This window comes from Symphodus melops, assembly GCF_947650265.1.
Source record: "Symphodus melops genome assembly, chromosome: 17".
Lineage (NCBI taxonomy): Eukaryota > Metazoa > Chordata > Actinopteri > Labriformes > Labridae > Symphodus > Symphodus melops.
The window spans coordinates 21,834,941-21,848,515 of record NC_136707.1 but is presented as its reverse complement, the minus strand read 5'-3'; the positions used below and the strand labels follow the sequence as shown (position 1 = coordinate 21,848,515).

General features: G+C 45.8%; 1 protein-coding gene across 1 annotated transcript; it reads left to right on the top strand.

Moving 5' to 3' along the window:
• Positions 1-464: 464 nt before the first annotated feature.
• On the top strand, positions 465-11,111 carry LOC306838624 (uncharacterized protein). The gene is made up of 5 exons (XM_079366928.1): positions 465-737; positions 2,993-3,135; positions 7,813-7,961; positions 8,318-8,348; positions 10,483-11,111. Exons 1-5 carry the CDS (start codon positions 682-684, stop codon positions 10,623-10,625), a joined length of 522 nt encoding a protein of 173 aa, XP_079223054.1. The 5' UTR covers positions 465-681; the 3' UTR covers positions 10,626-11,111.
• The last annotated feature ends 2,464 nt before the right edge of the window (positions 11,112-13,575 follow it).

Here is a 13,575-nt window from a genome sequence, read left to right as displayed (position 1 = left end):
GGGGCCCAGACCCCAGGTTTAGAACCACAGCTTTGGGTTACAGTCGAAAGATCTTAAACTGCTGGATGTCAAACTTCCTCCCCTATTTTTTTTTTTTTTGTCCCAGCTAACATCCCTGATTAAAACATTGCTACTACATTGTTACTTTGAAATATGCAAGAAACCAGCTGGTAACTTTTTTTTTTTAAGTTTAAAGGTAATGGTCAGAAAATCTTCAGCAGCTGGGTGTCACGTTTCTACCTTCCTGTGAACGAAATTAACATTTTGCAAACTCATGATCAATGCAAACACGTTAGATTGGAGAAACAAGGCCTCGGGGATGTAGACTCCACTCTGTGATCACTGACATGAAGCCAAAGACCTGCCATCAACAAGAGAGACTGTCGCTCAGGTTCTATCCAATGAGAGTCGAGTTCTGTGCTATTCCGACCAATGAGAGGGCAGTTCTGTGGCATTCTGTCCAATCAGCGCGGGCCGAACGCTGGTGGGCTGGGTCTTGTGGGCTGGCACCGCAGAACCAGCCGATCTGGTCTTCGTTATGTTTTTCAGTGTCGGGTGGAGTCTGCATCCTGTCGCATCTCTGCGGGGGAAGAAGAAGAAGGAGGAGGACTTTTTCTTTTCTATTACTTTCCCCATAGACTATTTGTTCCTGACAGCATACGTCGAAACTACACCAAAAAGATGACGACGACAACCACCTTTAAAGGAATGGAGCCGGGCGCAAAGAGCAGTTCCAGGTAAAAGGAGCTGAAAAGGTCTCGCAGAGGAACAAAGAGCCGAGCAAACGCCTCTTTTTTCCGCCTGCTGCTCTACGTCAGCCCGCTGCTGCTGCTGCTGCCGCCGCTGCTGCTGCTGCTGCCGGGGGATTTTTCTGGATTTAGCTCAACTGTCACATCTTACTAATTAAGTTAATCTTATTGGGTGACTGATAAGTTCGTTGTTTGGCTCGTGTTTGGCTTCGTAGGACAATTAGGAGTTTAAAAATAAATAAAAAAGAATTGGCATCCTGAAGGAGAAGGGATGTTATCTCCTGGCTGCTAAATAACTTTTTTAATAGTTCACAGCTCGTCTCTCGTGCTGATTGGCTACATGCTGCTCTTTGAAGTTGCCGATAACGATACAAGCAGTCGTTAATGTTGCGCTAAATGTGGACTTTGATGTTCTTTAACAATAAAAAATGACCTAATTCACAACTGAAGAGCAGTGTTGCAAATATGTGATCGATCTGTTTGGAGGAATCCCAGACGAGACGCTCTTTTCTGCAAATGCCATTAAGGAAAAGAGGGATACGGCTCATTGTTGGTTGGAGCAAGTTAATGGTTTTTTCCAATGTTAATTTGTATGAATCTAAAAAGCAGTGAAGAGGGGCCACTCATTGTCCAGGCATGCAGTCATATCTTTCCAGTAAGTGATGCGTCTCGTCTGGAAGCATTCCTGCTCCTTTGCAGGGAGAAAAAGAGAAAAGGATAGGCCAGGATAATGACTTTTAATGAAGGCTTCTGTACTGATTTCAGCAGTTATAATCCAGATTTTCTTCAGGAAAACTGAGGTTATTAGCCCTTTCAGAGTCAGCAAGTCAAATCTCGGTCAGTCATTAAGCGTTTTGAAGCCGCATGCTGTTTTCTGATGATGCAGGGGCTTGGGTGGGGGCTTTCAGCCTGCTAAGCCTGTAAATCTTTCCTTAGCTCTTTTGCATTTGCTCCTTAAAGCCGTTTTTACGAGCTGCTGGTCATTTCTGCTCCTGGACGACCAAAGGGATCCGTACAGCAGCAACTTTAGCAGAATTAGGCTAAAATCTTAGTAGGCCATCAAAAGCCTCCCACCCTGCCTTATCAGACATGCCATCTTGGACCGTGGAGCTCTGCTCTATCTGCCCGAGCTCCACCTGCCTGAAGCTGCTCCTCAAAATGAAAGCCTTTTTATATTGATATTATTTGCAGTTTCATTCTAGGGTGGGGTCTGCTGCCAGGCAGCTTAAAGCTTCCCCCCCCCCCCCCATCGCAATCCTCGTGGAAAGCATGAGCTCATCTCCACTGGCCGGGAGGTGAAGCCTGGTTTCTGCATTACTGTCACAGCCAAGTGTGACAGACACTCGTGTAGATGCACACTCTGATTGAGAAAATATGTCTGTACAGTCCACGCAGAGAGGAGTTCCCTCCGATTGCTTTCTTTTTCAGAGCTGGGTTGTTTTTTTGGCCTCCATCTGCCCGCCTGGCCCTCGGACAGCTGCTCAGTGTGTCAGCTGGTGGCTTCAGGGACTCTGAGGAGAGGAGAGTTTTCTGGGGGAAAAAGAGGGAGGGGTCCAGCAGGGGCTCTGCAAACACATCAGTTTTTGTCTGTCCTTCAGCACGGCAAGGAAAAAAAGAGTTTCCCTGCTCATTATGGCGCTGCTTTTGTTCAGCCTGTGGCCGAAGGAATGTCGGAGCAAAGTGGGCTTTGTTCGCTCTGCATTGGTCTGCTTGCAGGTCTCCTTTATTGTTCAAGAAAAGTCCATTTATTAGCTGACCTACATTAGCTGGAAGCACAGACTTTTCACCTCCTTTGTGTTTTATGACCCAAAGGCGGTGTCAAATTGAATTTACTCATTTAATAATTGTTCAACAATGCGGCCAGGAACTGACACCAGTCCCTTGTGTCATCGCAAAGGAATCCGTATGAATGGAGGCAGCAGCTAGCCAGCTAACTCTGTGATTATGTGTGAGGGGAGTCAGCTGCCGGGCAGAGATTGTGACTGTCTGTCTGACAGGCTGACAGCCGGGGCTTAGAGCAGAGACCTTGCTGCTAGCCTGCGTGTTTTTGAGAGACTGGTATGTTTAGAAAAGGTTTCAGGGTGGAACCGCAAGGAGGGTCTTGGTTGCTTGCCACGTCCTCACGTTATTGATTTTTCTGCTTTAGCAGTGACACACAGGCGGTGGGTTTTCGTCCGGCCTTAGCAGGATGTAGCAGGATGTTAATAAAATATCATAATTTTACATTTGTTGCCCCCCCCCAGGGTACTACGACCACCAGGTGGGGCCTCAAGCTTCTCCCTCGGCACAGATGAAGACGGCACCCCCCAGCGCAAGAACAAGATGACCTCCAGCATCTTTGCAGAACCTGACGACCCCCACGCCCATCGAAGGAACAACCCACCCAGTAATTCAGTCTAAGTTCATTTTACAACATCAGCACCCAAAGCAGAAAATGTCATACTCAGGCAGTGGTTTGTGTTTTGTAACAAGGAGGTATAATGCTTTTAGAGGGGCAAGTTTAATCTTGCCAAAGTCTACCAGAATCCTCCAGTAAGCAAAAATCCTCATGGATTTAATTCTAAAGAAAGGAAAAACATTAGAGTGTTATTTAGTACTTTTCCATTTAGGTTGTCAGAAAGAACATCCCACAAGTGTGATAGCCAAAAAGCCCCGAAGGACTGGGATAAGGGTAATTTGAAGCCAGGCTTTCGTAAGTGGAGTTAAGGAGCAGCTCTCCATGGAAAGAAATAGGTCAGTTAGAAATGTGTCAATTGGTGAAACGTGTGGCCTCGAAGAGACACGAGGGAAGTTTACAACACAAAGAGAGCAGCAGCGGATATGAGAGCGCTTAAAGGCCTGGAGTTGTCAAGGTCACTGGAAACACACACGAGCACAGACGCTTAAAGATGGGCTCCAGCTTCACTGTAGGGTTTACTAGTTTGTTTATGAATACAGCTGAAGCTCACTCACGTTTTCTTGGGAGTCATTAAATATGTTGGATCCTCCTGCCAAACAGTGTTTGGGTAAAGCCATATCACTCCAGATTTATGTTCATAATAGATAATAAGAAGACGTCAAAATTAGAGCTAGCTAGTTCTCTTTCACCAGCAGAGGGCGCTATATGGACTACAGCCAGCGCTATCAGTGTGGAGAGGTGAGGCACGTATGTGTTGAGTTAGTTTACAGCTGAGAGACCATCTGGTCGTCATTAGCTTTTCTTTTGTAAGGGGATCAATGCAATTCAAAGTGTTTATTATTCTATCTGTAGAGACGGAACAAAGATCAGACAGAAATATCGGCCGATATATCTCGCTATCGTTATCCAAAAATCCCAAAGCTAAAAGAGTTGAATTTAAGTTTATGGCACACGTTCCTGATACCGGGGTTCAGCTGAGTTTATCCTCATGTTTGAAATCTGAAAAGTATTAATTTTCATGACTACAATGAAAGAATCACACGGCAGCTAATTGAGCAGTATCGTCCTCTTTGGTTCCAGCGCTGACCCTCGCAGGAGGCTGACCTCGTTATCAACGCAGCACGGGCTAACCACCGAAGCTATCATTTAGCATTCAGTTCAGAGCTTTGGGAACAAACGTGGGCCTCTAACTGTTGACTCCAACATGGAGTTAGTACTGAGTGCTTTTGCCTGCTCTTGTAAACGACTCACACAGACACACTGGGCTCAGATATGAAAGTGATTAGAGAGTGATGAATGACGTGCAGGAAAGGGGTGTGAGCTCAAACTGCCTAATATCTTGTTTATGCTCCTGCAGACTTTCCTGCAAAAATGCATTGGCCACCTATTTGTGTAGTTTAGACGGAGCGCTGCAGCGTTTGGTTAAACACTGAACTGAAGGACTGTTGATTTTATTGTCTTTTTTTTTTTTTTTTTTTTTTTTCTCAAACCTTTGAACAAATTGCATCGAGCTGCAAAATCCTGATTGTCACACTCACTGTTGTTGTGGGTGGAGCCTAGTGGATGTCAATCAAAATGGGCTCAGCGATGCAGACAGCGTTCATTTTTGTTTTAACTCATTATTTATTTGCGGATGCTTCACGAGTCTTAACTTTTCTATCTTGCATGCATTTGTGGCTCCGTTTCCCCCGGAGGTCTTTAAAGCCGAGATATTTAAAAAGTATCGCACAAAGAAAAGTTCAAGCCCTGCAGCAGAAAGATTCCATTTCAGCCTGATGCCATGAAGTCACCCGCGAAGATCACATGCTTCCACACTGACCGTTTTGTAGGAAATCGGTTACATGGTGTATCAGATTTCCTGAGTGTGTGTGGACAATGAAGAATCTCCCTTCGAATCGTCTCTGCAGCCTGTGACCTCTGCAGGCTGCAGCTGCAGACTGCTGCCTCTTCCTGCGTGCTTTGTTTCTTTTGGGTGTCGATCAAGCTTCCTCTTTTGAGCCGGTTTACTGGATACAGCTGGATGAGGATATTCAATGTGTCACTAGAACAGCTTTCATGAGCATTGTCTGACCCGGGGATGAACTGCAGGTGTAACTCAGCCGGGTTGTTTACTTTGGCATACCATCTTTTTTTAAACCCATATTCTCTATTCTCCATATAAGCCTCTTCAGTCCAGAACAACGTGCTCTCTGTTGTCTTTCACTACATATTTATATCTTCAGCTTCAAGCCCTTTTAGAATGGAAAAGTATTTTGCTATATTGTGCACACAAAGGTCCCAGTGTGTATGCAGTGTGTGTTCACACATCAGACCAGTGGGAAGGCTTCAGTTTCACCATCGTCACTCGGCGACGTGTCGCTGTAACAGCTGGGAGCGTCTGTGGAGCGTGGCTTCATGCACATACAGGCGAGCAACTCAGTCAGAAAAAATGGATTTGACCGAAGGTCGAGCTCTCCCCCCGATGCCGGGATGGGAAGTGTTGGTAAAGCGATCAGCTTGATTTGATTGGCTGCTTCGACCTAAAATGACACCAACGAGAGTCGCCATTAAGAAGTCAAATATTCAAATTCTCAGCTTGGCCCTCAGACGCTGTCGTGTTGACACAGAGTTTATCTCCACTTTAAAGGACATTAGTTCTGGAAAGACACGTCGTTGTCTTGTTTTATAAGTGTCCTCTCTCAGTCCCATGGAAACTGGGTTATATTTCAAGTTGAATTGTATTTGTGTGAAGTGAAAATAAAAACCAATAACTTCCATTTTCTAACCGCAGTGTGTCCTGGTTTTGTTCAACGAGAACAATAAACTGAAAGACTAGACGACACTTCAGAGCAGCAGTAGCAGCATACTGTGTCCAGATTTGACTTCTGTAATGATGGGCTTCATGTGACCAACTCATCAGGTACATATTCAGTTGCTCCTTCCTGTCAGTCGAGGTTACGAGATGAAAACGAGACTTTTTCATGTTCACGCTTCCTTTTCAGCCAGTTTGACCGGACCTCCTGAAACACAGCTGACTCTTGTTTTCATCTCATTACACAGTAAAGAAAAAATATCAACACAAAGTAAACGAGAAGAAGTGCAGAGCCTTGTAGTAATAATATCACATGAACATCGAAGATTCTTTCAGATGAGGTCAAACCTCTTCCAGTCTGTGTTGTGCTGGTACGATGACGCTCATAAGGCAGTTAGCGTTCAGATTCCTGAGTCGTTAGCTTGTTCGAGCGCCTTTAGCTTCTGCCCACATGACGAGCGCTCAGTAATCAGAGCGGACGCCAAGACTAGCAGCAGCAGCAGCAGCCTGATTGCTGTTCCTGTGTCTCATAGACGCTGTACATGCACCCAGGAGGGCTGGAAGGTTAAGTAGTGCGCCGTGAGCTGGACTGATGATAATGTAATGCATCAGTTTGGCCCGTGACTCGGGTTTAATCCTCTTCCATTTTCTGTTTGTTGCCCACTACCCAGAGAAGTGATCAGCCTCAGAAATGTGGAGCGGGTACTGAAGCAGCTTTGCTAGCGTGATCGACGCTCTCTGCTGCGCTGGCTCACTTCACTCCATTCAAAACAATGGACTCTCCTCCACTTCCTCGGCCGCCGTTGTTCCCCTTCGTGACAAAGACGGGCCTGTCAGTCCCTCTGAGCCCGAGCTGGAGAGAGAGCCGTTACCTTATGTGGCTTTGGTTAGCACAGGCTGCTTTCTCGCTGCGGGCCAAACTCAGTGTTTTAATGCTCTTTCAGCTGAAGGAGAATGCAGGCGCTGCAGTGTTATGTGAGTTTTGGCACCGGGGTCGTCTGCCTGGAAGAGCTCCACTGTGTTTCTGGGCCGGTTGCAGACGCCCAAGCGGATTTGACGATGTCTCCTGTTGTTTCTCAGTGATTCTGTGTCGTGTTGTTTCAGTCAGATTCCCTCCGAACGCCGATGTTTTGTCAAATCGGAGCAGATGAATCTTGCGGTTAGCACAGTTGCTTCATGGATTTGAAACATTTGGGCCTGGGGTGACTAATTGGATTAGCGTCCATATGGCATGACTCCACGCTCTGTAGCCTGAGTCATGTTTTGTCATATGTCTCCAGTGTTTCCTGTCTGACTTCAGTGAAATCTATCAGCTGGAAAGTGAGAAAATAAAGCAGTCGTTACTTGACCCTGTTCACTGATGACATCATCGTGTTTCATGATTTAAAAGCCCCATAGTTCTGTTTTAAAACATAAAGTATAATACTTAATTACTATGAAAAAATACACGAGCTTCAGCTTTCACAGATGAGTGTAATATTTATCATCAGATCCGAGACGGTACGTCAAAATATTCCTGTAAATGTCCGATGACTCATCCTGCACTCGCCGGCCTTTACTTTTATTTTTTTGACCAATTAAAAAGCTCTGGAGCCGGTGAAATACATTTCCTATGTTGTGATTGGTTCTAACCCGCTTCATGTGGACGTTAATGCTCTGCTCGTCAAAATGTAAAATATTTTAAATCTAAGAAATGTCAAGAATTAAAATAAAACATTTTGTTTGTTCAAAACTTTTCAGCTCGTGTTTTACAGATTCTCGGATTATGATGAAACGAGTGACACCCCGTTAAGGAAACGCATCAATCACTTCCTGACTCCTTCCCTCAGTCTCGCTCGGCCTTTACTAAATGTGTTCCATCTGTCTCTTCTCAGCCGGGGCACCCACAGGGACCCTGTGCGGGGAGCCCTCCGCCCCCCTCAGGCGGTGCCAGCAGCCTCTTCTCTTCCCCAAAAACCCCGAGCCGGAACTGACCACCATCCACAACTCTGGAGCCGCCCTGGTGTGGAGCCAGAAACAAGAGGTAGTGTGTCCAAAACAGAGCCGAGGCCCAGCTTGCAGCTGAAGAACACATGGTCCTAGATTAAGTATAAATCCAAACCGTTCAGTGGAAAAAGTCATGGGGGGGGGGGGGGGGGGGACTTTATCCATCCATTTGAGTCAGACCCAGCATGTTGTTTTGACAGATATTCTCCGCTCTAATCCACGTTTCATTTTTATTCTGGGAATCTGTCAGTCCACACGGCCTGACGTTGAATTGTCTCATTTAACGGCGGTGTTCAGACACACAGACCCTCGACATCTATCACCAGAAGAAAATAAGACTTCAGGTGTCGGCTCAGGAAGTGAAACAAACATTTCTCTTTTTTTTCTTCGCAGGTTGAAAACGGCCAAGAAGCAGCAAACGATGGTGAGTGTCCAGAAGCTCTTTGAAAGAGGTCATCCCACTGTCTGAACGAGCAGCGCGTGACTTAGATGATCCGGGAGCAGCTCCACGCTCCCCGTCACTCTTTAACCTGTTTAAAGATACAGTACACGTGTTGTCCCTCTCTCAGTCAACATCTCATGATCCCTTTGATGTGTGTGTGTGTGGGGGGCAGGCAGCCTCTCATGATGGCCGCCTGCTGCTCTGTAGTCAGGCAGCTGTTCTGTGACGGCAGGTATGAGAAGCGTTTTATGAAGTTCCAGGTGCTGCGTGTTTGTACGAGAGCAGCTGGCTCCGCGGATAATGGAGGGCTTGTCCGACGATTTCTATGAACGTTTACAAATGAAAGCTCACTCATTGTCCCTGTAATTCAGAAGAATCAGAATGTACTTGTACTTAAAATGAGTGGAGTCACCGGTCACACGGTTCAGACTCCCATCAGGCTGTGACGTTACTGATTGTTGACGCTCCGGCTGTTAGCTGCTTGATGCAGACGAGCTGAGAACAGAGTGTTTGAAATATCCACACTTTATGAAATCTATTTCAGAAGGCTAACACGTCTTTGTGTGTGGCGGGTCTACACGGCACTGTTCAAACGCTTCCTTCTTTGCACTGACCCTCTGCACAAGGATTCACAGGAGACACCATGTTTAAGCAGTCTGAACACCGTGCAGCCCCACATTTTGATGATGAGGCAAAAAAAAAAAAAAAAAAAAGAGCAGAAAGTGCCGGTGGCCAGATTGACCCGCAGAAACATGATTGAACGCGCACCGTTTGATCACTAACCACAATATCTGACCACAGTCTGCTTCACTCATGATAATCCAATATTGTCTATCTTCTATAAAAAGCCTACGAGCTTCATTGAGTTATTCTTTATTGGTATAAAAGCCGGCTTTTATTTAAGCCTTTTATGCGGTTGTAGTTTTCCGATGTGTGTGTGTGCGTCTCCTGTTTAGCGGCGGAGAGTTTTCCCGGTGCGTCCCAAACGTGTGACCTCAGTGAATCCAGCTGAATACATAAATCAGTTAACATGTCTCCTCTTATTAGCACAGCCTGTCAATGACATGTTTGTACAAAGAGGACAGTGGCTCCTGGAAAACAGGCGCAAAAGCTGCAGAACATGTAAAGCCAAGAGTTTGACGCGCGAGTGTGAAGTACGAATATCTGAGGCAGCGGTGGAACGAACTTAAAACTCCTCCCGTCTGTCATGTTTGAGGCCAGATTAGTTCAGGGTCCTTTTAGGCGACCAAAAAATTCCAAATATGTGAAAAAAAAACTTAAAGCGTGTCTCTTATCTGTGACATTTACGCTGTAACGTCTCCTTCAGCTCGCTCAGGCTGTAATAATTCAGCTGCTAATGGACAACAAGAGCCCAGCTCTGTGGTTTTATATCAGACCTGGATAACCTCAGCTAAGTGCTCTACCTGCCAAAAAACCCCCAAATGCCGTCACTGGAGTCTCACATTCACTGCTCGGAGGCCGTTTGTGTGCACGTCCCATGTACAGAGGCTGGAGTGTTTGAAGTGGGCGTCATTCCCCCACGCTGTCTGACTCTACTGCACTGTCCCATCTCTAAAACAGTTCACTGCTTTATCTTATTAGAATATTAGATCTGCACTTTGCACCAAAGCAGGAAGACAAAATGAACCAATTAACCAATCAAGCTCTTCCAGTAATTCTTAAATTTCATTTGATGGGGAATTCAACCTATTGGTCACAAGCTGCAGCTAAATCTGTGACTGTGAAGGAAAGAAAACACACGTGTACAGTACATCAGTGTGAGAGTGTGGTGTTAGGTGGCGTGCAGTCAGCGATGGTGGCGGCTGCTCTCGTGGTCATGACAGCGCCCGTCTCACAGTTGTATTCTGTTTTTGTTTTTTTGTTGCATCAGTATATCAGTCAGCTTTTTAATGTCAAGAAAATGTATTAAAAGTTTGGTACTTTTCAATCGGGCAGTGGTTAGTGAGGAGGTTCCTGGTTTGAATCCCTGTCTGACAGAAGGCCTCTCTGTGTGGAGTGTGCGTGTTCTCCTGTGCCTGTGTGAGTGTGTCAGCTGTGTGACTGACACTCACACTCACTAAGCGTTGTGGATTCATCAGTTGTCTTGTGTCTGCAGAGTGTCCCGACAACGCAGAGCAGGAGGAGCAGGAGCAGCAGAGGGAGACGCCACAGCCCTCCACCCCGTCGGGAGGCGCCAACGCCGCCGCAGGGGGCCGAAGAAACCCCCCAGGTGGCAAGTCCAGCCTCATCCTGGGTTGAGACCACTTCTGTTTTTTTGTTTTTGTTTTTCATTCAAACGCTTTTTTTATTTTTTAAAAATAAAAGCCCCCCACCCCCCACCCCCACCCCCACCACTCTTTCCCTCCTCATCGCCCCCGTCACCTGCCTCCCTCGTTCACCGCCCTCACATGCCGTCACGTCCATGGACCCCTGTGTCCTGTCCCTCCGCCCTCAGACCTTTTGTTTTAATCCTATTTTCTATGAAAAAAAAAAAAAAAACTGTTGACAAAAGCACTTTATGTATCTCTCTCTCTGCCACCCCCCCCCCCCCCCGCCCCGTCTCCCCCTGCCAGCCCGCCCGCCCGCCCTTTCCATCTCAGCCCATCCTGTAGTGCATCGCGCCTGCTGGGAAAGGCATGACGTTTAGCTTGTCCCTCATTCTCCCCTGTTGTAAATGGTAAAAGAAAAAAATACATAAAAAGATTTGATGCGTGGATTTCTAAATACAATAAAGATTGATATGAATTTGCTGTGGCTGATTCTTTTTTTTCTGAAGTGAAAGGAGTGCAATAATCAGCGTCCTCGGCGCGTGCATCATCAGACAGAGCATAAAGACTGAGAGTGGAGGACTGCAGCCGAAATAATCCCAAAAGCTGCCTCAGATTCTGCCAAGAGAAAGTTCTGGATCTTCTCATGACGTCACTTTCAGGAGATTTGGCTCCTTGTCTGTCTGAGGCTTTTCCTTTTTGTTCACTATTTCTGTTTGGATTTGTTCAAAGTTGGGTTGAGCAGGTGAAGACATTTTACCTCCAGATGACGTAACGTTACCTATAAAACGACGTCGCTCCCACATCCACAGACGTCCTTATATGGAAATGTCTGTGAGCGTCTTCGCCTCTTCGAGCAGCAGGAGGAACACATTAAAAGTTCATTTTCATTTTGAGATTCGACCCTCGTGAAAATCAGGAAGGATAACGTTTGAAATGACAATTTACTCGATTCATGTTTGTAATCCTTCGTGTCTGCTCTTCAGATGAGTTTGGATCAGTGTCATAATTAAGTTTTACTGTTAGTTCAGTTTACCTTTTAAAATGTAAAAGTTGCTCAGTTTTAGTTTAGCTTGCATTAGTTTTAGTGTTGGCTTTAGTTATTTTGTAAAAAGGCTCGCTGCTTGTCAACAGGCAATTCAGGCAGCTGCTTGGGGCCCCAGACCAGCAGGGGGCCCCAAGCAGGGGCAGAAAACATGCCTGTTTTAAACTAACAGTAGGAAAACTCCCAAAGGGGGCCCCATCATCGGACTGCACTCCTCTTCATTGCCCTGCTGAGAACTGGTGGAGGGGGCTGTCAGACAGATTGTAGAACCACAAATAATGATCAATGTAAATTTCATACAAATGTAAAATTTTAAATCAATAAAAATGATAAACTATCCCCAACCATCCACAAAAGTGGAGCCGGTCGACGAGCCTCATGTAAAACAAGCTAAACTGAGTCTTTCTCCACATTCAGCTGTCTGAGGTTGATGACACTAAATACCTGTCATGTGTCTAAATCACAGGCAGACCTGAATAAAAACTCACTGTCTGAATCATGTCAGAGACTTTTTATCCTCACACTCAGACATGGAGCTGCCTCAGAAAAGCTCGTCTGCTGTGAGAGGCATGCAGAGGTCACTGAGGACCAGGAAGAGAACTTCCTGCTTTGGAGAAATGCCAGGATGTTGGAGTGTCGTCAATGAAGGCTTGTTCTCAGTAAGAGCTGTGAGCTCACCGGGGGAAGTCCTGTGTTTTTGATTTTACCTAAAGACACAGCGTCACAGACCAGATCTCTGCTGCTTCTGAAGGTACGAAACATTAGAAACAAGCTATCAGTGTCAACTCGTCTCGAGAGTTGTAGGAGAGACTGTGGCCTTGTAACATGTTTAACTGCACCAATCAGGAATAAGACAAAGCACCTGGTCTGTGATGATCTCTGCCTGTGAAAGGACCAATGTGGAGGTCAGACTACACGTTACACATCTGGGACCTCTGGACATGAGCTCTAGCATGTTTGATTGTTTTTCTACAATGTGTTCCAACAAGTCAGTGACTGCATTCAACGAGAGCACAGAGCGTAAACAAATGAAATGTGGAGGCAAAAGGAGAATGATGAAATTGGTGCTGGAACATTTTAATGAGTTTTTTTTTTTGTTTTGTTTGCAGTCTTCCCTTTTTACATCATCATGTTGTTGTGATGACTGGTCGTTGGTGACCACCTCGTACTCTGTCACGACATGAAATGTGTGGCTCTTTGATCGCCTTATCTGACACGGTAACCTTGGTAACAGACAAAAAGATTGTGTTTTTCTAAGCACACCGCTTGATGTTCAATAAATGATCCTATGTGGAGGAAATCTAGACATTTTGTGGGGACAGTTTAAGGTTTTATGTCTGTTGTCGGCAGGTTTAATCTTGACAGAAGCGTCAAACAGCACGCATGCACCGAGGTTGTGTGAGGACACCAGTACTTTGCTTGTAAAAAAAACCCAACCTTTTATGCCTGAACAAAGATACATCATAAAAGCTGAATCCAAACAGTCCAAGAGATTTCTGAGTTATCCAAACTTCCCATAGTTAAAATCGTCCTTGGTCTCTCCTACATCATGTAAGATGTAGAAACATATGCAGCTCTGCAGCTTGCTCTCTTCTCCTGCTGGTCATCAGCTAATCAGTAAAACCACATTAGAAACAGACTCGACTCTATCCCCCTTGATCATCCTACTAATCTTTCCACAAAGACGCTGAGATTACCATTTTCCTCCCCCACAGCCATATGTCAACTTATTTAACTGATGTCTGTGTGCCGTCGTGTCCTTCCTCATTTGCAGCTTCAATTTATTGACGGGGGTCATTACGGCATGTGCGCTCCAGATGAGGCCGTGTGCGCTCCCAGGAGAGGAAGAGGAGATGTGGAAGACGGATGGAGGGGAAATGAGGTGAGTCATCTCAGA